This window comes from Patella vulgata, chromosome 4 (assembly GCF_932274485.2).
Source record: "Patella vulgata chromosome 4, xgPatVulg1.2, whole genome shotgun sequence".
Lineage (NCBI taxonomy): Eukaryota > Metazoa > Mollusca > Gastropoda > Patellidae > Patella > Patella vulgata.
Genome location: NC_065882.2, coordinates 78,071,245 through 78,099,082, shown reverse-complemented (window position 1 = coordinate 78,099,082; position 27,838 = coordinate 78,071,245). Strand labels below are relative to the sequence as shown.

At 34.5% G+C, this 27,838-nt stretch overlaps 1 protein-coding gene across 1 annotated transcript; it reads right to left on the bottom strand.

The window, feature by feature from the left end:
• Positions 1 to 12,694: 12,694 nt before the first annotated feature.
• LOC126818073 (multiple epidermal growth factor-like domains protein 10) lies at positions 12,695 to 21,520 on the bottom strand. The gene is made up of 8 exons (XM_056100311.1): positions 21,514 to 21,520; positions 21,229 to 21,459; positions 20,611 to 20,838; positions 18,755 to 18,985; positions 16,768 to 17,427; positions 16,447 to 16,584; positions 16,025 to 16,145; positions 12,695 to 15,357 (listed from the first exon to the last, which is right to left on the bottom strand). Exons 1-8 carry the CDS (start codon positions 21,518 to 21,520, stop codon positions 15,096 to 15,098), a joined length of 1,878 nt encoding a protein of 625 aa, XP_055956286.1. The 3' UTR covers positions 12,695 to 15,095.
• Positions 21,521 to 27,838: the final 6,318 nt, after the last annotated feature.

Below are 27,838 nucleotides of genomic sequence, written 5' to 3'. Positions count from 1 at the left end.
TAAATTGTCCTGTGCAGCTTGTGTATGTTATCAACCTAGCCCGACAAATTATACACACTTTGAAAAAATCTACAGCTAAGAAACTCGGTGTCCTCATACAGGATATCATCTATTCTAATCAACTTAATGAACGCTTTCTTCCTCAATATTACGATGTTATAAACGATTTGATAAATAGTAAATTTTCACCTAAGCATTCAATACAGCCCCATAAAGTGCAAAAGAAAAACCTGACGTGCTATATAAAATCCTTTTTACAGATAAACATTTAGAAGACATTGGGTTGAGTAGAATCTTTAGAGACCGATCAGTAATTAAATCTATTCCAGATACTATTCCTAAAATTTCACCTACAGTCGTATACAAATTTTTACCTCCAATTTGTAATAAAATATTTAACTACCATCAAACTATTGAAAACCTTAAAGTACAAGAATTAATTAACAATTACGATAATACTACATGTAAAGACAAGTTTCGTGACCATATACTGACGGGAAACTTCGATATTGTTGAAGATAAAAATCTTAAAAAACTTTTTCGCTTTGGACCACAATTTCGAGAACAACCAAGTAAAACTGATTTCAAAAAGATACATAATAATCTAAAATCTCAAATCAGGAAATGCATAGTAGCTTGGTCTGATAAATTTCGTGCACCTTTAGAATCTTGTGGGGAATGGAAAAACACTGTTTTTGATCTCTTGTCAAAGAGAATGAAATATATAAAACTTAATCCAAGACATCCGCCACCCGAAGTCCTAAATAATACATCCGCAGTTGAATGTCTTGCTTCTCTTCAAGATAGATTTGTTCTAACGCCTGTTGATAAGGCCAGCAATAATAGTGCCTTTATCTGTAAAAAATACTATATTAGAAATATTCTTACTGAACTTGGACTTTGGCCCAATACCCATAATGACACTTATAAATGCATTGCGGATTTAACTAAACTAGATATTTCACATAACCAATATACATTTAACAGGAGTAATGATATTAAAGACAATGTGAAAATAGATGCACTGCCTTACATTTATTCTATACCTAAATTCCATAAAACCCAGTAAAATTCAGATACATAATATCCTCCAGTATCTGCCAAACGAAACCATTACCTAAGACGACCACCAAAATTATGTCAAACGCAACATGCTATTTGGTGCAGAACACTTCCTAGCTATACTGGAATTAATAGTTTTTTCATAATTGATAAAATAAAACCTATAGTAGACACTTTAGAAAAAATCAATAAAAAAGTTAATGCAAAAACAATTGAAACGTTCGATTTTTCTACTTTGTATACTATGCTTCAACATGCAGATCTTAAAGTTAATTTGGATTGGTTTGTAGATAAAGCCTTTAATGGGGCTTTCGGGAAAGGCAGAAACTTGATGGTCATTTATGCAGAAGATGCTAAATGGATTATAAAACGTCGCAATGCCGACACTGTAGTTTTTGATAAAGAAAAATTTCAAAACATCATACATTTCCTCATTGACAATGCCATATTTGAGGTTGGGGATCTGATAATACAGCAAACCATTGGTTTACCAATGGGAACTGACCCCGCCCCATTTATGGCTAATGCACATTTATATAAATACGAATTCTACTTTCAAGACAATAAAAGAAAAACAGATTACAAAGTAGCTAAAAGTTTAAACTATACCTTCCGATACATTGATGACATAACACCTATCAATGATAACGGAAATTTCAACAAATCCAAAAGTGAAATATATCCTCCTGAACTAATATTAAATAAAGAAAATTCCGGCACTATAAATGCAACTGTTCTTGACCTCGACAGACATCAATATAATTAACAATAAATTTAATGTCGGTATTTTCGACAAAACGGACAAATTTGGTTTTGAAGTAGTAAAATTCCCGTCACTCTATAGTAATATACCAGATACCACGCTATATAGTGTTTTCTATTCACATGCATTACGATTTTTGACAATATGTAACAATAAAGAACTATTTCTCTCCCGAATAAAATCTCTTTACTTTAAATGCACTGCCAAAGGCGGTACACAATTACGCATTTTAAAAGAAATTTCAAAACATCCATTTCTTCAACATACCAAGTTTGATATTTCTTACAAGTATATAACCGACTACATACTGGATAATGATCCAATTTAAATTTTATTTTAGATTTTCTGTAGTTACCTAACCCTGTCTGAATTACCTCCCTTATTTTTTATGCCTTTATAAATACACTTACAGAGTACGATTTCTTCAGCTTACCTATTTTGCAATTCTTGTGTGGGTATTATATTAATAATATATTATACATTGTACAATTACATAACTTAATAATTCCGATTAGTCGCTAAAACTTATAGTTTTTAAGCTTTTAACGTTATTTTATCTGGATTATCGCCCTTATATTATTGTGATTTTTTATCACCTTCTAAGATATGACGTCATACCCCAAATAACGTCGCCACTCTGTTAGCAGACGGCTGTCTCTCAAGATAGTCTATATTTCCTATTTGCTTCTTTGTATTCAGTTTTGATTTTGTCTTTGTGACGGATGGAACACGTGCCCTATATGCATTGAATACTGAAACGTTTCTGGATTGATTTGAGAGCATTTAGGTTTAGACTACTTTTTTTTATACATTTCACCGATATGGTTACTTGTATAGTTGAATTTTTCTACATATGCTTACAATCGTATTTTGTGTAGCATATAGCAGATCATGACTCATGCTGGCATTGCACAATGGTTTCTTTGGGTTGTATTCCTGATTGTTTTCAAATTTGAGTGTCACCACAGACCCGGGACTGTATAGCGCAGTGGACGCTTACGGCTAGCCCCCGGATCCATTCACTTTTTTTGAATTATCTGTCTGTTTGTGTTTTCCTGAGTATGATGTCTTGTCCGTGTATTTGTTTTTGTGTAAATTTTGTGTGGTGCAGTCCCCCTGCACTTACTATTAGATATATTATGTATTAGTCTCTGAAGTATCTAGTTTGTGTTGTCTATAAATATTACAAAGTGTAACACATTAAATATGCTACTTACCTAAACCATTATTTATAAATCATATATATCGGATGGCCCAGAATAACGAGTACACTAAGGCAACGTGAAGTTGGCACGTTATTCGGGATTCGGTCACCCAACGTTCACTTACCCCTACGGTCAGGGGTAACCAGCACGTTATTCGGGATTCGGCAATAAAACAGGCGATTGCTGGAGATGACTGCCCGGTGCACTCTAACAAACCAGTCAGCGCCCTACGCGCTTTAGAAACGGTCGTCACCGTACTAATCGGTTACCCAACGAGGAAATGGTCGGATGCAAGATAGATCGTTCTCTTTAAGTGGCGAATCCCGAATAACGTGCTGGCTCGTTATTCGTCATTCGCGAATCACGAATAACGAGCCAGCACGTTATTCGGGATTCGGCAATAAAACAGGTGATCGCTGGAGATGACTGCCCCGTGCACTCTAACAAACCAGTTAGCACCCTACTCGCTTGAGAAAAGTCGTCTCCGTGCTAATCGGTCACCCAATGAGGAAATGGTCGGATAAAATATAGATCGTTATGTTTTAGTGGCGAATCCCGAATAACGTGCTGGCTCCTTATTCATTATTGGCGAAATCCGAATAACGAGCCAGCACGGTATGAATCCCGAATAACGTGCCAACTTCACGTTGCCGTACACTAAAATGTATTGTATATATATCATTTGCATTACAAATGTCGTACAATATGGATGTTGAACTCCAAATTTAAGTTCGACCGGTCAAATAGTGCATATTTTCAAACAGACTGTTAAATTATCGTTTGCCGGACTAATAGTCACATTATCCTCACCCAAGTTTACATAAACAAATTGTCAATATGCCCACCACCCATCCTGGACTAAGTACCTTTGCAACACAGCTATCAAATATTTTATTTTTTTATACGCTTATTGGTGCCCATCTTGCCAGAATCGTATCCGTCAGTTTGTATTCCGTAAATGATTTTGTGTTTCCTTTATAAACCTGTTTTATCAGATTCAAATCCCGGGATGTGTTGGCCACTAATCTATTTTATATAAAGTCTGGGGTGGTCTTTATCCGAACAAAACCTTTATTTTTCAGCAGTATAATTGTACAAGCCACACAAAGTAGACTAGCTTAGATGTGTCTCTAGGAGGCCACCCCTCAGATGAAATTATGAATTATGAATTAAATACTTGTGATACGTGGTTCTAAATGGAATCTCATCTACATATAAAACAATCTACCCCAGACTTTATATAGCAAAAATGGCCAGAGTGAACTTGTAGATTCAATTCACGCAAAGTTGGTAGAAATAAGCCTAGAAAAAAATACGAAATTCGATTTCTGGGTGGACAAATCGCTAACATTGTTTAAAAAAGAACAAAAAACTTGGTGTATGTAAACTGAGGTAAGTGGGATGTGACTTCCCAGTACGCCAAAAGATAATTTGACAGAACGAACACTATTTGAGCGATGGGCCTACAATTGAAACATTAATGACGTAGATACAATATATAAATACTATAATAAATATTATTTCAACTTACCTAAACTTAAATTTATAATTTAATTAAATACTATGAAATACATTAACAATATTACTACTTACATGCACTAGAATTTATTACAGATGACACAATTATAACTGCTGACAACTGATTCACTTTCATTTTGAACCACATTCTTTAATACTATGGAAACAATAATACTTATTTCATTTTCTAAAATTTTAATTTGAGAATTTTTAGATATGGATTTCCTTAGATATGAACATTAAGTTAAATTACATATTACAACATATTAAACCACATTCTATCCCCCCCCCCCCCAAAAAAAAAAAAAATAAAAAAATATTCAGGTTTCAATTTCGATTTTGTCAAGAAGACACCCAGACATGTGTATTAATATTGCTAGAATTTTTGCTCTTATAATTAATGATAGCATTATATTGTATTAATTAATATCTTTGGCAAGTAAGTAGATTCAGCTATATGTAGTATGTACTTAAATCAACTTGGTGATTAAGTGACAGGTTGATACATATAAATAGTTACAGAACCCAAACATAGCTGCTTGTATGTGTCAATAAAATACCACGAAATTACACGTGCTTGGAAATTTACTAATTGCATCATATGGCTAACGTAACCAATCATAATCAGTAATTGCACAGGTTCAGAGTCATGTGTAGCTTATTCTGTGGGTGATATCCATGAGTCCTATAAAATAAATCATCGTAAAATTTTAAGACAGACTTTCATTAGAAGGGGAAAAATGTAACAGTTTCTATCAACAGACTCGACCAATCTGCCTGGCTTTTGTTTGAGAATGACTTTATATTTGTAATCTATACTATGCTTGTATCCATATGATATATAAAACGTAAAAATGAACTGTTGCACTGTGAGACAAATTCTAGACGATCTCAAGGCTACTAAGATATGTAGTAAGAAATGATGCATGGGTCGTACGTAGGATGTGGCGACCGGTTTCCATCGTACTGAACGTCTTAGTCGAATTATGCATATCACTAACTGATATGTATATCACTAACTGATATCGCAAACAGGATAGCTTATAAATTCCATTGGAAATGTACCAGACATGACGTCATAGATGGTTTTACAAATTTGACAAATATCTTATTTATGCAGTTTCCATAAGATGAATTCCATGTAAATACGTGCTTATCTGACCAATCAAGTAAAACGGTATTTATGACGTAATCACGTTTAGAGGTTTAAGAGCGAATTGCGCGTGATTTTATCAAATACCATTGATGTTCCTGAGGCGTTTTCAGAAATTAGCTTGTTTACATCCGGATCTAGCTAGAGGTTGTGAGAAGATTTTATTTAGTATTATTGCTGATGTTTAAATATATGCTTATTTATGTAAAATCATAGCTTGTTTAAACTGTGCATTTGAGGTGTATTCTGCTATATAACTCGTATTAAAAAGAACACTAATATTTAAAAAAAAAACCAACCTGCAGTCATAAAGATGCCATATTAAAGCCATATTTTTGTTGCTGTCAAAAACGTGATGGTGCCACGGGACAGTGTAACATATATTACACAATATAGTTTCCTCAACATTAATGTTAAAATCCACTACATCAATTTATATTTTAAAAAGCTCGTTAAAATGGATATATTTTGATAGCAATCAATTTGCTGCACTATTTGATACAAGATAATGTATAATAACATCCTAATATATCATAAATCAATGATAACCATTAAGGCGGTTGTATTGGCATCTTCTATTTCTATCGTTACACCTCTGGTTTGTACGAGTAAAATGAAGAGTCATACCTCTTTATGCCCCTTAACGCCGTCACCTGTGTAAGTACAGATAGATATTTGAGTAACTTCCTTGTTGAACAAGTATACTCAGCCAAATTAAAAACTTGACACTGATGAATTTCAACAATTTTTTTTTTCTGGTAAGTCAAATAAATTTTAAAGTGTTTCTAACGATAGTAAGTAGTAAGAAGCCTTTAATTTCATAAAATTGTAAAGTCACGTGGATCACGTGACTTTTGAGCATATAAAGATGAAAAACCTGAAAAACACGCGCAAACACAAACTCGTGAGGTCAATCGATGCAAGTTTGCTTAAACTGAACACGCACACGTAACTTGAACTGGAAAAACAAATTAAAATTGTTATTTTCATCTTTGTTAGAAAATGCCGCGCCTTTCAAATGTAGAACGTCTACGTGCTATAGGTAGGCTCTATGCTGGTCAGTCTGTGGTCACTGTTGCAAGAGCCTTTAATTGTTCACGCCAGACAATAATTAATCTTAGAATGAAAGTGCTTCAAACTGGAACAATTGACGACCGCCCAAGGGCGGGAGCGCCACGTGTGACGTCACTCCAGGAAGATCAAGCAATACGATTACGTCATCTTAGAAACAGATTTGTCACTGCAACCTCCACAAGTAGAGAGATGTTTGGTGGAAGGGTAACTGCACAAACTATTCGAAATCGCTTGCAGGCTGCTGGTCTTCGAGCTCGGAGGCCCTATAATGGACCAATATTGACACCATATCATCGCCGTAATCGACTTGTGTGGGCCACAAGACACATAAGATTTACTCAAAGACAGTGGAATTCGGTTGTCTTTAGTGACGAATCTCGATTCATTTTGAGATTTGCCGATGGCAGTGTCCGAGTGTACCGCAGACGAACTGGGTCGACGTGTTCGCCAGCAAGTGAATCCACCGCTGACGTTGCAGGACCTTCAACATGCTCTTGCTAAGCAGTGGCGACGTCTTCCTCGGGTAGTGTTTACTAATGTTCTGAGATCCATGAGAAGACGTTGTGTGGCAGTACGAGACGCTAGAGGAGGCCACAACCGTTACTAAACACTTTATTCCGATTGTTCTCCAAGTCTGTGAATTTCATTTTGGGGGGTACTGTGACATCCCGAACGTTATCAATGTCAAGGACTTTCGGCGAGACGTATTCTTGCTTTCTGTTGATGTCAAGGTCGTCTGTGCACAACATAACACTAAAATAGTTGCCTTAAACCAAATATTAAAAATCTAGTCCCAAAAATCCCGAGTGTCAAGTTTTTAATTTGGCTGAGTATATGTCAATAATAAATACAATATAAAGAAGGCTGTGAATTGTATAGCATGTATATCATTAACGATTAACATGGTTGATGTAATTCATTATTTATACATGGCGTGACTTTTAATAACATGAAAACCTTGCATGAAGGGTGTTTCACATATATCCGCTTACGAAGATAAATCCAGAAATATCAGATACATCTATACATCTGTTACTGTACAACGGTTGTGTGATTTCCATTAATAATAATTGTTCTTAACTAAACGATGGGGTTTCTTGGTGCGGGGCTGCATTTATTAATAACAGATAATTTAATCATTTTAGGGGATAACAATCTGTACTTATATTATTCTGAATAGATAAAAGAATTGAAAAAATACATATGTGGTTGGGTGTCATTTGATAATAATGGTTATTTCTGTATAAACAGGCACATATTACTGCGGTAATAACAGGAAATACATAGAAATATTATGGCACGAGTCTAATATTGGTTTCAAACCCGTAAACAAGTTGTGTTAGATAGGACAGAATTAAAATGTCACGGAAATAGATAATACGTACATTCAGTAATTAACCCTTTACAGGGCAGGGTCCCAAACTGTTCCCAGTTTGACATTTATTGCAGAATTTATGTAAATTTGAAACGGAATGGGATTTGAAACAACATTATATCAGATTTTGCCAACAAAATGTATTGTTCTTTATCCCGTCCAAGCATTAATGATGAATTGATAGATATAAATACATGCTGTTCATTTTGATCTTAGATTGGTACTCTTTTCTTTTGCTACCGGTGAACATCATAATAGAAAAATAAAAACCTCTGTTGCATAAATAGTATATACCTTGGCCAGCGGCGTCATAGATCTTGTGATCCTAGGTCTCAGCCTACAAAGCCTATTGTAGTTACACAATAATCGAACACAAATGTCATAGTTATCTTTGTCAATGTTCAGTGATATAAATTATAATTATACAACTTACCAATGTTTGTAGTTATTTATTTCAATATTCCATAATAATATTTATAGAAATAAAACACTTCTGTACAGGTTTACAGCTTTTCTAGAATAAACTAAACCCTGTATTTGTTGAATTTAAATACGTCTGTACAGGATGCAACCCCGACTTAAATATCAAACACTACACATTGCTGCATGTTTTTCAAAATGTATCATATGTGAAAATAGTATATTTAGCTGTTGTGTTTGCAACTAAACCTTCATAAACTGCATATCATGTATTCAGTTGCACACTTCAGAAAACACAAGGAATGTGTGTTTTTAATATAGTGTGCAGATATATACTTTAGGGGGAGGTAAAGTGACACTATCTTGCTGCAAACTAGTCGCGAGAGCTATTATCTCTCTATTAATATTCTTATGTATTACTCTTATGTACAGTAGTCGAGTCTTAGAGTTTTGAGTTGCTTTCCTGTTTCTACGTAGTATGAGATTCCTGCGTCCTTGGTACCACGTGGTTGGCGTCCACCATTTTTTGGACGAGCGATGCGAATAATCGTTAAACTGACAACGTTTATCGGAAAAATATATTGATATGTAAAGGTTTCATTTACACCACAATACACACAATTATGCCGTATTACGTTCTGTAATAAAATGCTTCATTGTTTTAAAACGTGATCATTGTCGTCGATAAGGTACCGTTCGTCTTCGAATGTCTAACATCCTTGACTCTATGCCAATATGAAGGAGAAAGAGAGAGAGCGAGAGAGAGAGTATGGGGTTTAACGTCCACTCGACACAAACAAGGTCATTTCGGAACTAGCATGGTTTAATTTTATTTCAATAATTGGCTTGCGCATAAGGGTCTTTAGCAGTGGAAGGAAACCATAGGAAGCGGAGAAAACCCACGAGGTTCGACAGGAGACCCTACTCATCACGTACAACGGGGAATCGAAACCACGCCAGTTGACTCAATGACAGACCTTATAATACTACCGGCAAGCGCTTACCATTCGCCTCCCCCCTTAATATCAATGAGCAAAGTGTAATTTTAAATACAAATTTTTAATTAAAAGATTAATTCATATCAAAATACAAATGTGGTGTCATTTACGGAATTTGATAATATTAAAAAAATAAGTCATTCATGAACTCCTTTATGTGAGCAACACTTCCGGTAGAATGGTAAATAGACACAGAAAGGTAAATAAAGATGCAGTTAATACTTTTTGACTTATACTATCACAATTATCGATAAACCAGGTGTTAAATCGTAATATTATAGACTATTGACCTTCATTTGCAAGAACTGTGTAATCTTGTAATATTAACATTATTCATATGGGCGTTCTATAATTAGAAAACAGAACTGTCAAAATCAAATCTATCATGGCTGCCGTTGTCAAGTGTTGGTAAACGTTAGTAAAAAAGCTTGTTTCTAAATTTAAGATAGATAATTATCCATTTATGTTAGAATAATAAGCAGTTTGAGGGTTTACTATGGAATTTGTTCATAATTTTTCTGTCGCAAATCTGTTTTTCTATGGAGCTCAATTGGTAACACATTTTATTTGTCAATTCAATCATTCAGCTGGACATTGCCACATTCAACAGTGGATTATTAGTATACAATTAAACATAGATTAAACACTGTGTTGAGTGTGAATAAATATGGAATATAATTTATTACAAAATATTTTACTGTAAAACTTAGTAAATACGTCCAATGATTAAAAGACAGCGTATCTTTATGCTTCCAGGCCAAGTTTCCAAAGGTGATTTAAGAAGCCATAAAGATGTTAACAATGTGTATTCATTATAAAAAATAGCTGATAAAAAAAGAAATTTCGAGGAAATTTTGATGCAGTTTATACTATTTTCCATGTAGATCCGAAATATTTAATTCAAATGATGTTTGTGATGGTACTCCATACAACAAGTCTGAAAGTAGTCTCTTGAAAAAAATGGAATATATTTAAAAAAAAAAGTTTCATAATATGGACTTGGTGTGCTTAAAGGACAATATTATCATATATGGGATAGAACTGGTTAAACATGATCCAAATGTTATTTTATCACAGAGATCATTGTTACGATAGATGCGTAATCAATGCTTGAACAATCGGAAGTGACGAACGGAAAAGGAAAACACAAGTTATCCCTCTATATAACTGACTGAAGTGACCAGTGATAACAGATACATGGGCAAATTTCTGCTCACAAATAATGAAATATGATAGAATCAGTTACTATAAAAAAACAAAAAAGTAGTCGCGAACATCCTGTCTCTTAACTGCTTCAGTTAAGTACCTGGTGAGGGCATACCCACCAGTGGTAGGGTGGCCCGTGCACTTTACAGAAAGTTGGTCTCGACACGGCTAAATGTGCACGCTTCAGTTGCGTGTCTCGAACTGATTTCTGACTACCCCGCACTCGCTTTGAGTCGATAAATAGCCATGGCACGTGCAATTCTCTACAAATATATCAACTATTACAGCCGTAAAAAATCTATTGTTGACGTTTTTGAATAGCAGTAAAATTTAGCTTCTTGGTTATTACAGCAGCTTTAGTAATTACGTTTGTTTTATTTTTTAAATTGCTTTATCATTAACTGTACCGTTAAGAGCGGCATCTTTTGGTTTAGTACAAATACTATCTCTGAATCACTTTCTTTAGCAGGAACATGATACTAGCAGTAGTTTCATTTTACTTTTACAAGTTTCTTAAAACAATTGTTGAGTTGTCTAAAGTGCTTATTTCTAAATTCAATTTCTTGTTCTAGCTTTCTGTTATGTTTCGTAAAAAAGTAGTCTTGATTATCCCGACCTGTCAATCAGACGTAGAATGGTCGATAGACTGGTTAAGCGAGACTAATTTCAAAACAAGGGCACGTAACCTATCTTTTACTCAAAAGTAAAACATGATCGTTTATTTAGTGACTATAATTGTGTGAAACTGATTTGAGGCTTGGCATATATATAAATATTGTGGCGTAATTGTCGAGATATTTGGAGATATTTATTTATGGTGGGTCACCCTACCAGTGGTGAAACAAATAAGGGTAGTCACTGAAATTAAAATGATGAGTCTGAACCAATATCTTTATATTATTCATGATTTGGAATTCAAGGGCTTTAGAAATCAACCCAAGTGGGCCAAAGAATTGCTCCTTGGGTTAATCTAACTGATCGTTTTCTTTCTTATTATTCTGAATTCTGATTTTGCTTTCTATATTTTCAGTTAAATGTTGTTCCGTCTGGTTTAGCGTTTGACTTTGTGGTGTCACTTAATACTTTATTTGGTTCTATATCTCTGCAGTCAGTAGCACGACAGCATGGTCCATCAACATCTCTCCCACTCACAGCTTATGCATACTGCGGATCTAATATACCAATGCAACCTACCATGTAGTAGTAATATAATACTTTTTTCGTCCATAGCTGGTATGAGCTTGACCTTGAACTCTTCACCAAACAGTAAGGAAAAAGGTTGGGTTTTGTGGGGGTCTACCTCCAGGTCTATGCACTAGCACGAATGGAATGGAATGGACAGGGCGAACTCTGTCACAATTCAGAGTCGTACTTCAATATTTGACAGATTTAGACACCCTGAAAACATAACGTTAATATTTTACAACTCATAGATCTTTTAAAATTTGGTTTAGAAATACTTTGTTAGGATTGTTCACAGAGTATTTACCTGTGACTTTAAAACATTGTTGTGAATGTAGGTTTTGAGAATATAGTCAACATTACTTCCTTAAAACAAAGCTGCTTGTAAGCGTATATTGGTTGATCGACAATTTTATAATTATATAATTATATTCTGATCTTTTGATACACCATTTTTGTTATTCACTTTTCTAGCTTCACCACCGTATTGTCATCTGAATCTACATATCAGTGATACAATGGTGCCCGTCGCTGAATAATTAATAAAGTATTCTTCTATAGCGTCACTTGCCTCAATGACAGAGCTTATAGTAGAATTCGTCTATAAATAACCACATTTTGAGTTTTTTAATCATGTTATAAACATAATATAGCACAGTTATTAACACAGTGTGCATCTATTATAAATATACAAATACTGATTTCTCTTAATAAATATAATATAGCATAGTGATAACAACGTATTCATCTGTAAGTATAGAATTAATTTAATTGGTAAAACATAACAATAAAGTATAATTTTAAGTGATAAAACATGACAATTTAGTAAAAAACAAAAATAAGATACATATAAATGTTTCCCCAAATTCAATATGTCTAGCATGCAAACTTTTTATTCGCTAAATTATATAATTATTTATGAATTTGACATAGGTCTGCACATAAATATATCCCCTGTTAAATATCTATTATTTTTGTTAGACCAGGAACTGTTCCCCCGAGAGCTACTCGTTGTGTACTTCTTGTTGGTCATTCTTGGGGCCACGCATTTCGAATACACCCGTGGCTCCGAAAATTGCATTTCCTTCAGCATTCAACTTGGCATGATTGTTCCTTCGCCAATAACGCATCGATATACATATATCCATCAATTAGTATTCATTACACGACATGTACATTATATACATCAATTAGTAATCTGTCAAGTATTAATTGTATGGCATATACATATAAACATAAAACAGTATTTATTAGATGTCATATATATATATATACATTAATTACTATTTATTAGATCAGATACACATATTAAGGACCTCTAATTCATACAGTTAGATAACATAATTCCAAAACTGTGTTTTTTAATTTAATTCAATAACATAACGGTATATTTTAATTTAATTTAATTAGAAATACCTTAAAGATAAATTATGGGAGATTATATAAAAAAGCTTGCAGTACTCTCTATAAATGTTAAAAACTAGATAATGTAAAGGGAATTTGCGGAAATTTTCAGTCAAATTGATCCACCCTGAACCGAGAATTTAGCGATTGAAATGAAATGAAATGTGGTTTATCGTCCTACTGTTCTGCTCCTATACTGGGCTAATGAAGACGGGCATACACCATACAGTGTGCTATGAGGGAAATTTTGCTTGGGCAGCGGCACTATCGCCTACTCTTATATCGAATTCCAACTGCCAGGGGATCCTTCACGTGCATTCCAATTAAAACGGGACCTCGGTTTTTCGGCTCATCCGAAGGACTGGACAGCTGTCCTTTTCAGGCCCTCCGTCCTGCATCACTGGCAAGGGGGAACCACGCCGGAAAATCTGGATGAACTTTCTCGGCCAATGCAGGGATCGAACACACGACCTCCAGGCTAGCGAGCCAGCGTCCTACCTACTTAGCCACGCGATTGAATTTATTTTCGGCCTTGCCTCGATCACCATTACTAAAGTGGGTACGGTAAAAAAACATAGTCTCGATTATCCATTTTTTTTATTTAATCAGCAGCAGACCAGGTTCTCATCCAGTAAATACCACAGTCTGTTAATTACATCTAGAGTTGATTATGGTCTGGATAAGTTAATTAATGTCTAATTAATAATTTAGATAACATTTCAGGTCTAAAGAAAGACCTGCAATTGGCAGATTTATCTCTAGCATAATGTATTTTTCAGTACTTTAAACATAATAATATGGCAATCATTAAATATCTACAGACAAGGGACACATAATATGGAAAATAAATCAATAACTCTTTACTTGAACTTGTTACGAGAAATACTAAAGTAATAACTCGATAATATAACGAGCGGTGCCAGGCAAGATACGCCCATATTTTGCAAGGGATGGATAGAGAACAGTCTAAAAACAAAAGCGATTTTTCGTACAATTAGGGGCCATAATCCAGAAACATCATTAATGTGTAATGGCGAAATAATTATACTATTTTTAAAATTGAGTACAAATTGTGTCTTCTAGCGGGTCCACAAGCTAAAATGCGATTTTCGAACAATCAGGGGCTATAACCCTGGAACTTACGTTCAGATATGCGCGATTACCGACAAGAACCATGATCGTTGTGATATAAAAATAGATTTAAAATTTCATAAAAATCGGATAAAAATTATGGCCTCTAGAGGGTCCACAACCCTGATATACCATATTTTGTACACTATTTGCGTACGAGGGGCGTCCAATTGGTTCGACAGTTTTGACCCGATTGTCACAAAATTCGAACTCGACCAGTATTACGGTGTGACGGTGATATATTCGAACGGTTTTTGAAATCAGATAATAATTGTAATCTCTAGAGGTACCACAAGGTAAAAACGCGATTTTTCGTACAATCAAGGGCCATAATTCAGAAAGTTACGATCCGATATCCGCTAATATCGAAACGAACCAAGATCTTTGGGTTATAAGCGTGCAAATGGTGACCGCTAGAGTGTCCACGAGCTAAAAACGTGATTTTTCGTACAATCAGGGGCCATAATCCATGAAGTCATGGTCCGATACATGCCAATATGTGGACGAACAGGGGTGACGGCATATACGTCCACATGAAAATGTGGGCGTATAGAAAGGTAATAATCATGTTTTATACAATTATATAAAATATACATTATTACATCTATTTGAGTTTGTTAGAATCTATAGATGTATACGTATTAGGCGTATCATCTACTGTGTGATCTAATGTATCATACGTATTCCCCGTATTGTCTTCTGTATTAAACGACTGGTTTACATAGTCTACGTTACGTGTATTAGTTGGAATATTCTGATATCCAGTGGTTAATGTATCATCTGTTGTAGAAGTAGTCGGGTTCAAATCTGTATTACTGTAAACATAATCAGGAACAATGTCTTCTTTTGGCTTTTTAGATTGACGCCTGAAATATATTCCATAGTATAATAAAGAAACATCAAGTTTAACACTCAAACAAAGATTGACAGGTAATGGAATATAAGTCCACCAGCAGCGATGTTTCGGGCTAAACAGTTTCTAATATATCAAAATTTCCCTAATGCATAACAAGCATGTGCCAACAGCATTTCGTAACAGAGGGAGAGAGAGAGAGAGAGAGAAATGGGGTTTAACGTCCACTCGACAAAACTAGGTCATTTCGGGACTGACGTATGTTTTTTAATTTTTATTTCAATAATTCGTTTGCGCGTAGGGTCTTTAGCAGTGGGGGGAAACCGGGGGACCCGGATAAACATCACGAGGTTGGACAGGCGACCCTACTCCTTGTCACATACAACCGGGGAACCGAAACCACGCCAGTTGACTCAATGACAACCTTTATGATACAGCGCGTACACGCTGACCATTGAGCCATCCACAGAGGGGAACAACTCTATGTGGCGGTCAGGAGTGACAGTCGTATCCCACTACGATAAAAAGTTGGCGTATCAAAATAAACTTTAGAATATAACACACAAGGCTCACGTTCGCCATTTTTAAACCAAGTCAGGTGGAGGTTGATGAAACTATACGATACGTTAAGATGTTAGCCTGTATGCATCAATGAATAAATTTTAATTAATAAATGTTACCTTTTCTTATAGAAATGATATGACAGAAAAACCGCTACTGAGCCTAGTATACCACATAGCAGACCAATTACAACATATACCACAGGACTTAATGGTGTACATGCACAGAGAAGTACACTATCTGTTAAAGACAAAATCATAGTGTTATTTCGACACTGCCGTCAAATAAGTATTTTGGTGTCGTTCTTTAAATTAGTTTATATATATATATATATATATATATATATATATATATATATATATATATATATATATATATTAGCTGGGAGTTGTATTTACCTATATATATAGTATACTGGTGGATACAAAATCTGTATCTTAACAATTCGACATATATATCTATGAATTGTAAGTTAGCAGAATATATATGGTTAAAAACCTATTTTCGATAGCAGAAAAAGTGATGTATAAAAGTAGTTTACCATGACAAGTGGGACCTTGAAAGCCATCAGTACAACCAGCCAGTCCACAACTACCAGTAATGATATCACATGGTGTTTCATCAGCACAGTTACCACATTTACTGTCACAGTTTTCACCATAACGACCCGCTTCACAATCTGTAAAAACAAGATAAACATTCATCATGCTATCGTGACAAAATGGTATTATTACAAAGCATTTTTTTTACATGGGACCATTCCTACACGTTTCTGTGGGCCTTAAATACTAGTAGGACCCATATGAAGAGCTATTGGAGGAATACTGTAACAATAATTATGTAAAAATAAATTTAATTTTACCTGTTGTACAGTTAGATCCTATTTTACCAGGTACACACCCATTTAGACAATTTCCTGTCATCTGATAACATTTACCAACAGTTGTACCAACTACTGATTTACAGTTAATACTACATAGTTTATTACATGATGGTCCCCATCTTCCATCTTTACATTCAGTACAAGAGTTGGTATTATCTCTGTCACAAACAGTACAATCAGTATTACAGTTGATATCACACTTGCCTCCAGTTTTACCTTTTATACAAGATGTACATTTACCATCATCTCTATCACATCCACCACTACATCCTGTATTACAGTTCATGTCACATCGATCACCATATCTTCCTACAATACAGTTAGTACATCTACCAGTTCTATCACATGTGACCAAGGTTTGGTCTGTTCTTGGTTGACATTCTGTTCCACAAGTAAGGTTACAGTATTGACCAACTGTATCAGGTTTACAGTCAGTACATCTACCATCAGATTTAGAACATTGATTGTTTAAACAACCTTCATTACAGCTCTGTTGACATTTGGTACCATAAAAACCTGTTTTACAATCTCCAGTACACACACCAGTTGTAGGATCACATCTGTCATTAAGGCAGGTATTACATGGTTGACATGTAGAACTTGATGTACGGTAGTATCCAGTATTACATTGTGCTAGATCTGTAATATAGATGATGAAATGAAATGCTCTTTATGTTCATACTGTTCTGGTCCAAATGTGAAAGGTTCTTTTACGTGCCCGCCAGTTTCTACACAGGGCCTAGGCTTTTTGCCCCATCCTTACGACTATACGCTGTCCTTTATTAGGCCCTCCGACCTGCACCACTGAAAAGGAGGAACAATGCCAGAAATTCCGATGAACGTTTTCGGCCAATGCAGGAATCAAACTGCGGATCTCTTTGTTAGCCAGCTAACGTTTTAATCACGGAGCCACCGAGGCCCCCTTTTCATTAAGGCATACGTGTACAAGTCATAAAATGTTTGGTATCATAACGTTAAACCAATTTTCCGGACGTTTTTCCCACTGCCAAATATGGCACGCAATTACCGTGTGGTTCTAAATCCTTGTTTATATAGGAAATGCAGAAAACTATAAAATTTATACTTTGCAGTCTAAGTTGAAGAAGTCTAGAACTAATGCCCACTACATGGTCCCTCTCGGCCAAAAAGATTTCTTTCTATGAACGACCACTGCTTTCTATCCCAGTTAGTGAAAACCCCTCCTCTGCATCCTGATAGTCGAGATTGACCAGGCAGTTTATGGCTTGATTGGTCACTTGATAAGCCGTTACCCTGGATTCAAACACAGTAATAATGATGGATATCTAACATTTGCCCACCCCCGAACCAAATCCAAGCCAAGGTAACTGTCCCAATCGATTGCACTATTCTACTAATTCTAGCTCTATGTATAGCAATATAGTATTAACATACCAAGTTTAACATCACTGGGCAATATATGCCTACGCTTTCTAAAACAGGTGATAGGACCAGAATATATTCTGAACTGGAATAACAACTACTGGTTTATTAACATTCAACGTTCTAACGACCATATACACATGCTTGATAAAGACAAAAGTATCATCGTCGAAATGTTGAATATTGATATAAACCAGTAATTGTTATTCCATGAATAGTGTTTTAGTGTGTTACTCTTTTAATTACTAAATGCCAAGCAACGAAGTGAATTATGTTGATATGATGTGTCATTTTGATTTCAATAGAAAAGTTCTACACTATTACCTTTCTGGTCGAAAGCTAAAGATAAATTCAGTTTGCTAAGCCAACATTTACAATCCAAGGAAATTCGAGTCAATTGAAAGAGAGATTACGTCATTTTGAATTCACATAGCTATCACAATTTATTCTTACATTCTTCAATAATGAGTTACGTGCGTAGTTAGTTTATTGTTCCTGATATTATTGTATAAGGAAGTGGAAACTGGCCTTATTAATCTGAAAGTAGTGTAAACACTATAATTACCAGCAAATATTTCAACTTCACACAATGTTAGGGTGTCGTTAATGCTGCTAACATAGACAGTTCTACCAGAAAATGATGTAGATGAACCTTGATTACATCCAGTTACATTATAAACAGACTGTATTGTTGATGTTGTATCTTTATAACATGATGTTGCTAATTGAAGTCCTTGTCCACTACACTGACCACTAGAACTTGTCTTTATCTCAAATCCTTGTAGTCTATCCCACCCTGAAAATAAACCAATCAGAAACTCAAGCATAAAATAGCATTATCTTCATAGCGATTGAATTCTTGCTACTTCCCTTCTCGGTGTGGTGTATAAGTAATGAATCTCGCTGTGTATTGTATTGTATAGTATATATTTAATATACCTCCCTGCGTTCCTTTAAAGATACAATATAAGAGATTAGACAAAGAGCTGACAGTTCTCATTATGATTGTTAAAAACAAGATAATGTAAAGGGTATTTGCTGACAATTTCAGTCAAATCGATCCACCCTGAACCGAGATTTTAGCGATTGAATTTTCGGTCTAGCCTCGATCATCATTACTAAAGTCCGTACAATAAAAAACATAGTGTCGATTATCCATTCCATGATTAAATCAAGAAATAATGAAAGTGAAGCAGCAAATGGGGTCCTAATCCAGTAAACATCGCAAGCTAGCGTTGACATCGAGAGTTGATTATGGTCTGGATAAGTTAATTAATGTCTAATTAATAATTTAGATAACATTTCAGACCTAAAGAAAGACCTACAATAGGCAGATTTAGCTCTTGCATAATGTATGTTAAAATGACTTATAAACATAGATCTAGTCGTTTTCTAAATAGGTGAATAGTAATTTTCTGGAAATAAAATCTCACATAATGGTGGTTACGTGTTGTAAATCCAGTTAAATTATATTCGAGACGTATCATTGTGCCAGAGGTGAATGGATTGAAACTTTAAAGACATACATATTGAATGAATATTTATTTTGTATTGTTAATTTGCAAGCTAAATATCTAAATCTTATTTGTTGTTTTTTTCTAGATTAGTTATGAATTCACTAGCCTATTCCAAACCAAGAACATAATGGCCCCCTATTTAAATCATATCTAGTTCAATTGTTGCATGCTCTTGGCTACAAATTAGTGACTCGTGTTACCTTTAATAAAGACACTAAAGCTTTTCAGAGCTTACCAACTGAATACAGCGATAAACTTTTATAATGTACGCAAAGAAGGTAGTTATCTAATTGACCGAAATAATAATTTATAGTATAAATAGAAATCGTCTCATTTAAACAAACACAATTCATTCGTTTTTGATAATTCGAACTCGCAATATATCTCCACTCTATATTCCACATCTACATCTATCTATATTACTATAAGTTGACATATATACTTAAAGGGTTTGGCGGATTTTCCGTAAATTCTGTGTGACGAACATGGGTCATAAGAGGATGAAGTCCCCCCCCTCCCCTGTTCCAGAGTTAGTCACCCCTATCATAAAACAATATTAGAGCGATAGAGGTTTCATATTTTAACAGTCCTAAACAATAGGACTATCTGAAGATTAACCCTTTTGAAGCATTGGAATTTAAAAGAAATGACCATGTTGATTTTCATGAATCGAAGATTTTCAGTTACATAGATATAGTATATCATTTGTCATGAAAAGCTTGTGAACACAACAGAGATAACATATCTTGAAGGATCCTAGATCTTTATGAAATTTAGCCAACATGCAAGCTATCCTTTCAAACATATATCTGCCGTGTTGGTGTATATCCACGCTTTTCGTGGCTATCATTTGTTTCATGTTTGGAATTGCAAATATTGATTATAAGTTTAAAGATATACTTACATCTTGTGTTCTGTCTGTTATATATTATAATTTGATTGAAATAATACAACTGTTGTAAATCAACACACCACCAACCAGACCGTACTTCCAGTGTATGAGTACATGATTTACCATTATCAAAATCACTATTAGTATCACCATCTACAGCTCTAGAAGCAACACCACCATAGTTTGTAGAACTCTGCTGTACTAATTGTTGACGAAGAGCAACATTGACTGTGGGTGTAGCTGTTTAAAATGGTAGAATATAATAGAGGTTATGTTATTTGCTTTTAATTTCTAAAATAATATCCATGTCAATATCTTCAGTAGGGTTGTTGGTTTTGTATCATGTTTATCAACTTCTATATTTACTAATAATGTGCTCACCAACAATCAGACCCCACACCACCCCTGCCACAAAAAAGTTCAAACGAAACAAACATTCAAAGTAATCGGTGTTATGAATAATAACACCCCAGCCTACCCTCTCCGAAACGGAGATATTAGTTATTGTATTGGTACCTTTCTGGTAACAGGTATTTAACAGTAGAGAAGGCCATTAACGACGCATTCAGTGTATGATTGCACTACATCATGATTTCAGAAATGTTTGTGTTCTTCTTTATTACATCTTACCAGAAAATATCTGAACTTCACATAAAGCAAGTGGTTGACTTGAAACAGTGACATATACTGTTCTAGCAGATATACTAGTTGATGTAGGTTGATTACATCTATCTATTGTATATATATCTTGTATTGTTGATGTTGTATCTTTATAACATGATGTAGCTGATGTAAATCCTGTTTGATTACATTGACCACTAGAACTTATCTTTATCTCGAACCCCTGTAATCTCCCTTTAACTAGAAAATATAATATAACATCATACTGATCAATATTTACATAAAATAACTCACGATTCATTACACTGATCACCAGAACTTTTCTAGTTCTCAAATCTATTAAATCTCCGCTAAATGAATTAAATACGACTATACGATCGATTACTAGCTTAGGATTGGTGTGCTACATTTGTGATCGTAATGGTTTTTAAATCTATATAAAAAGGTGTTGTCACATACCAGTAGTAAGACGATATCGTTGACTTAATTATGAACCCGGGCCTTTTAGTAATGACAAGTTTTGTCATTAAATAGAAATTGGTTAGAAATTATACAGTTGTCATTACTTAGGAGGTGTGCAAAACGTCCACTCGACATAAACTATGTCATTTCGGGACTAACATATGGTTCGATGACCCGGATAATACCCACGAGGGGCAAAATATCCACCATTCAATTATTTCTGAGAATTTTGTAAATATTAGATAAAATCACGTGAAAAGTTTATTCCAAATTTCAGAGAAAAACCAGGCTCAGATACATCTATCCCAAAAATCCGGACTATAGCAGAAGAAACACTTACTGATATCTCTGTTAAATAGTTTGATGATGTCAATATTATAAATCTGTTGTAGATCAACACACCACCAGTCACTACCATTGTTATTGTTTGTATGTGTACAGTGACCATTCTCCCAATGATTATCAGTATTACCATCTACAGCATTACTTGAATTTGATCTATAATCATACCTAGAACTCTGCCCCGTTGGTTTGCCAATAGCAATGTTTGTACCTGTAAACACAACATGCACATACATGTTGTAAATACAATATGTAAATACAACATGTACATGTAAATAAAACTTGTAACACACAACTTTAAAACAATATGTAAATTGTTGTTTTTATTTAAAAATGTCGACCATAATGTTTACAGAAAAACAAACGAGTTCAATAAGTTCAGAATGTATGACACTGTAGATTCTCTCTTTGTTTATGTCCGGACCGGTAACAACATATTCTTGAATTATGTTATTACATGTATGGTGATCAGGAACTATTTTAATAGCTGACGTTAGTGATGAAAGCTATTTTCAAGATCCAATTACAAATGCGATAACTTACCTATTTAAATTACTCAATACAATAAACAAGTATTACCTGATAATATTCTTAAGTATTGTTTAATGGTTGAGAGCGAGACATTGCGTAATATATTGTAGCAACAAGAGGGCAGTGAGGCCCGAGTGGTTTTACAATATATTACGCAATGTCTTAAGCTTGAGACCATTAAATGACTTAAAATACAGACACTCCGCACGTGGTTTTAGATCGAAACACGTCACACGAGTCCAATATTTCAATAGTATAAATAATGTACGATTGGCAAGTTCCCGTAAGATTATTTGAAATAATGGTACGCCAACATCAAAGGGTGACGTCACATCTGTATTTTAAATGATTTTTAAAAGTAAAGGTATAATATTCAGAATAACACAACTTTATTGATTTACAACTTCGTGGTTTATTACATGCAACGTATTACCTTTACAAACACCACATGACTTCATACAGTTCTGTCTATAAAACTCATCTCTAGGATATCCAGTATTACCACATGATTGACAGTTGATGTTGTCTGTATCTTTACAAACATCTAATGCTGTAAAATACACGAGTGTTATGTTACTGGTATGTATCTTGTATCACATTATATACAGTGTTAAAAGTATATTTTTTCACCGTTATGAGATGATACTAATAATAAATCGAGTGCATACTTGGCGAATGATGTCTATTTTACTCTTACATGACTGATGTAAATTTAACGCGTGAAGTTTAGATCATAGGATCGCACGAGACAGAGAGTAGGGGACACCTGCCTAACCTAGGAGGCGCTGGTACATGGCTACTGAATTAAAATATATCATTTATTATTCTCAAAAGTATCTAGTTTATGTAGTTTATAATTCTATAAAAATACTACATGTATAACATATTAAAGATTACTACTTACCTAAACTAGATTTTGTAATTCTATATAAATACTATAATAATTACCTAAACTAAAATATAATAATAAAGATATTATTATTATAACAGCTGACAACTGATTCACTTTCATTTTTAACCACATTCTTCAAGGTTAAGATAAACAAAATAGTCGAATTTAATTATTTTAAAATTCAAGTATTGTGAATTTTAAAAACAGTATCCTAAAAGAAAAAAAACCCTTAATAATTAAGCCAACATCGACATCGCCCTGTATATAGGATTATTATTATTATTTTTTTTAAATCAGCCATCTTATACAAGAAATGGTTGTGCATGTAAATAGCGATGCGATTAATACTCAATGGAATCATAAATATAATAAATCTGGTTGGTGTTAACATGCTACCGACAATTAAATTCATCTATTTCTATCGTAATACGTCACTAGTTATTTAAGAATAATATAGCCCTTCTATTCTCTTTACCGCAATCACTGGTGGAAATATGTATAGATATTTGAGTACCTTTCTCGATGACCGTGTATGTCGTTAAATAATGAATACATATAAAGAAATGTCTTTCTTGTTGGACTTCCTTGTTGTGTTTACTTCGTGATCGTAATATATAAAACTACAGGTTAAATGGTTTCTACAACTTTATTGTTAAGCTGGATTGGCTTCGAAGGTTCCTCGTTCTCAATAAGTGATAGCTGCTCCGAATACCTGGGTGAGCTCTGATGAGTCTCGCTCAACATCTTTTATAACTCCTAATTTCTGCCATCCTAAATATGGAATAAACCTCCCATTTCCCAAGACCATGGGGGAGAACATTACCTTATTTGGTCTACCAACAATATGGTCTACCAACCATATGTCATAAACAGATAGAATTTGATGGATATTTAGACAATGTTTAGGATTTTGCCAAAATATCACTGTTTTTTACATATAAACATGTCGTCCACTTTTATTAGTACGTGAGATTTGATTCTATAGCAAGAGTAAACTAACAATTTTTCAAACACCCAATACTGTCTTAAGGACCAAAGTCTTGCACTGTGTATATTATATGTGAGATATTCGTTGATAAATACGTAGTACCTCTAGATATCCACATGCGCATAATCTTATATGCATACATCCTCGGTATCCCAGTGGTTTCATTCCGTTCTACTCCACTAACCCCCGGGTATGGGGGAGACACGTTTTCAAATTATTCGCCCTTGATGATTGTGCTATTTTTATCGACCAATCCCATGCATCGTTAATTGAAAAGGAAGTTGGCAAAGGAGAGTAACTGTCATCGGACAAGTTTAGGAGTTAGCCTAAATGAGAGAAGTTCAAATTATTCTAAATGCGTACTTACTAACAACAAATTATATAATATGAAATTAATGAAGACCTGATCAAATTGCCAAGTATAATTTCAATAATAATAAACGTAACAGAATGAAACATTTCAGATAAAGAACGAAAGTAATAATAATAACAAAAGTCAAACATATAGATGTTATATAAATTTCAAACGAGAGAAAGATACTACATTTTAATAACACAATTAAATATAAATGAATTGGAAATATATACATTATTTACATAAATCATTCAGTAAATGGATATTAATTTGGTTAATTACCCTTATAAAAAGGAAAGGCGAAACGACTGGTTTGTAAACTGTTTCTTGATTGGTTCGTAGACCTTATCTACAATCAAGGCCAGAGCAGATAATTTGAAATCGTGGAAACCCAGGGTAAAGTGGAGTAGAACGGAATGAAAACACTGGGGATACCGAGGATGCTATGCATATGGTTCAATTATTTTTCAATAATTCGTTTGCCGGAGTACCCGTAGAGGTTCGACCCTACTCCTTGTCACGTTCAAGCGTTCGAAACCACGTCACTTGACTCAATGACAGACCTTGTGATGTCACGCGCACGCGTTAAATATCCAGACTATCCAACCGTCACAATATATATTCTGTTGAAGGGAGTGGCGTTTTATAACCAGTGACACTTCTATGTTATATGTTTCGCTTGAGATTAGTGTATGTAGTAGTTATTAGCACACTTTCCGAGGTGTATCGGTGAATATCAGGACAGTTTTGGTCGAGGGGCCCAGCCGAGGCGGCTCCCGGCCAAAACTGTCCTGATATTCACCGATACACCAAGGAAAGGTGCTAATAAGTTACTTACATCACATTTCTATCGAGTATTGTGAAGCAAAATGTGAAAAATAGTATTTATTATCGAGTCGTTTCAACCGAAAAGTGACAAATACTTTCTGTTCTTTCATTATTTATCCCTTTCTGAGCCTCACGTTACATTTCATGGTAGAATGATTTCGCAGTGGAGAGACGACCTGAGTAGTATTTACACGTGCGTCTTGCTATGATACTCTGAGCGTAAAACAATCACGTGTTTGTTTAGACCACATCGTCAAAACAATGTCTATGGCGTAGAGGACTGCTATATTATTAAATGTAGTGTAAAGGAAATGCGAAACGTGGGTCATTCCTGGTGAAAGCATGCATCGGCGGATGGTTCTTCCGTTGAAATTTATTTGTAATAAAGTTTATGACTTTCTAGGCGTTTTTTTTTTCATCCTGCTTATTTTCAATGCCTGTGAAGTGTCCAGCAAGAGAAATGCACCTTCTATCATTACAATTAATTAAAATAATTATTCAATATTCTAATTTATATATTTTGCATATTAATATAAATCAAACCAAATTATGAAATAGATGCCAATTGGTATGTATAATAATTGATTTTTGTAATATGTTGTTATGTTAATTTAATGTCATTGTATATGTTTTTGAACTGCCATGTAGTCCCCCCCCCCCCCATTTTGTTTTGTTACTATGATTTTGACTAGTTGTTTCATGTACATTGGTTAGAGCCTCGTTATCAATTGCGATCTGGGTCGGACTGAACGTCAGCTACTTATTGCTTGATAGATATCTAAAACGGTATAAAATTATCCGTGTATCAGAAATGATCAGTACTCTTTCTGTACATTTCTGATACACGGATACTTTTAAGCATGTATTGCAATTAAACAGGACAGTTTTATCAAAGGTTGCCAGTGGCAACGAGTAGAAGTGGGATGTAAGTTCCAGACACTACACAGCATTGCTTGGATAATAAATCAACCGTGTACTTGTATTTAAAACTACAATATCAAACATTCCCTATTTGTCAATCTATGTAGTTGTATTCACACCCAATCCAACAACGTTACCTCTCGTTATTTCAAGCCAATTTTTTTTATTTTCCTTTCAATAATTTCTTTTGTGGGACAATTATAAAAATATGTATTAAGTTGGGCGGGAAGTAGATAAACATATTGTACTGATAAATAAAGACGTTTGAGAGAGAGAGAGAGAGAGAGAGAGAGAGAGAGAGGGGGTAAAGTTCAATCGACACAAACTAATTCATTTCGGGACTAACATACGGTTGTATTTTATTTCAATAATGCGCCTGCCCGTAGGTGTCTTTAGCAGTGAGAGGAAACCGGAGGACCCGGAGAAAACATACGGGGCTGGATAGGCGACCACGCCAGCTGACTCAATGTCGGTCCTTATGATGCAACGCGCACACTCTAACCATTCGACCATCCAACCCACCTCAATCCATTGTGTATAGACCAAATAAATTGTATTGCTTACCAATATCGGTCTATTTACATGTTTGTCAACGTTCAGCCTATTACAACATGCCCGACTTATTATAGGTTGTGAATAATGAAATAGTACTAATAACGATATACATCGACAGTTCATATCATAAACTTCACTTGTTGTCTTCTTATCAGACGTATTTTTCTATTTGAAAATTCAACATACCAAACTAATGTGTGGTGTGGTTTTGTATTATGAATACGCATAACTATAGAGTAAACGTTCATACAAGACACATATGCATGATTTAATTTTTCGAATCGAGTTGGTATACTTAACATAAAAAGTGACAGGTATTTGAATACGTATGTACGCAAACAGAACATTATCATCTGTATCAAATAATAAAAGATTTAAATTATAAAACTTACCACATGTTCTGTACCAGTGTGAACAGAATTAAAAGCAGTTTAAATACGATATAAAATGGATGAACTTACACCTCACATCACCTAATTTTAAAGGAGGAAGTATGGTGATATATATATATATATATATATATATACATATACATACAGAGAGAGCTTTGTGCATATATTTTCACAATACAGCGAATTATTATAATAGGGCGCAGCGCATATATATATAAAAAAAGGGTTAACAATGCTAAAAGAAATCTATTGAATTATCTACATGTTTCACCTCAGCTTTTCAAGACATACATTAACAATGACACGAAGGCATTGAAGATTGATAATACAGTGATATAATAATAATGAAGTAT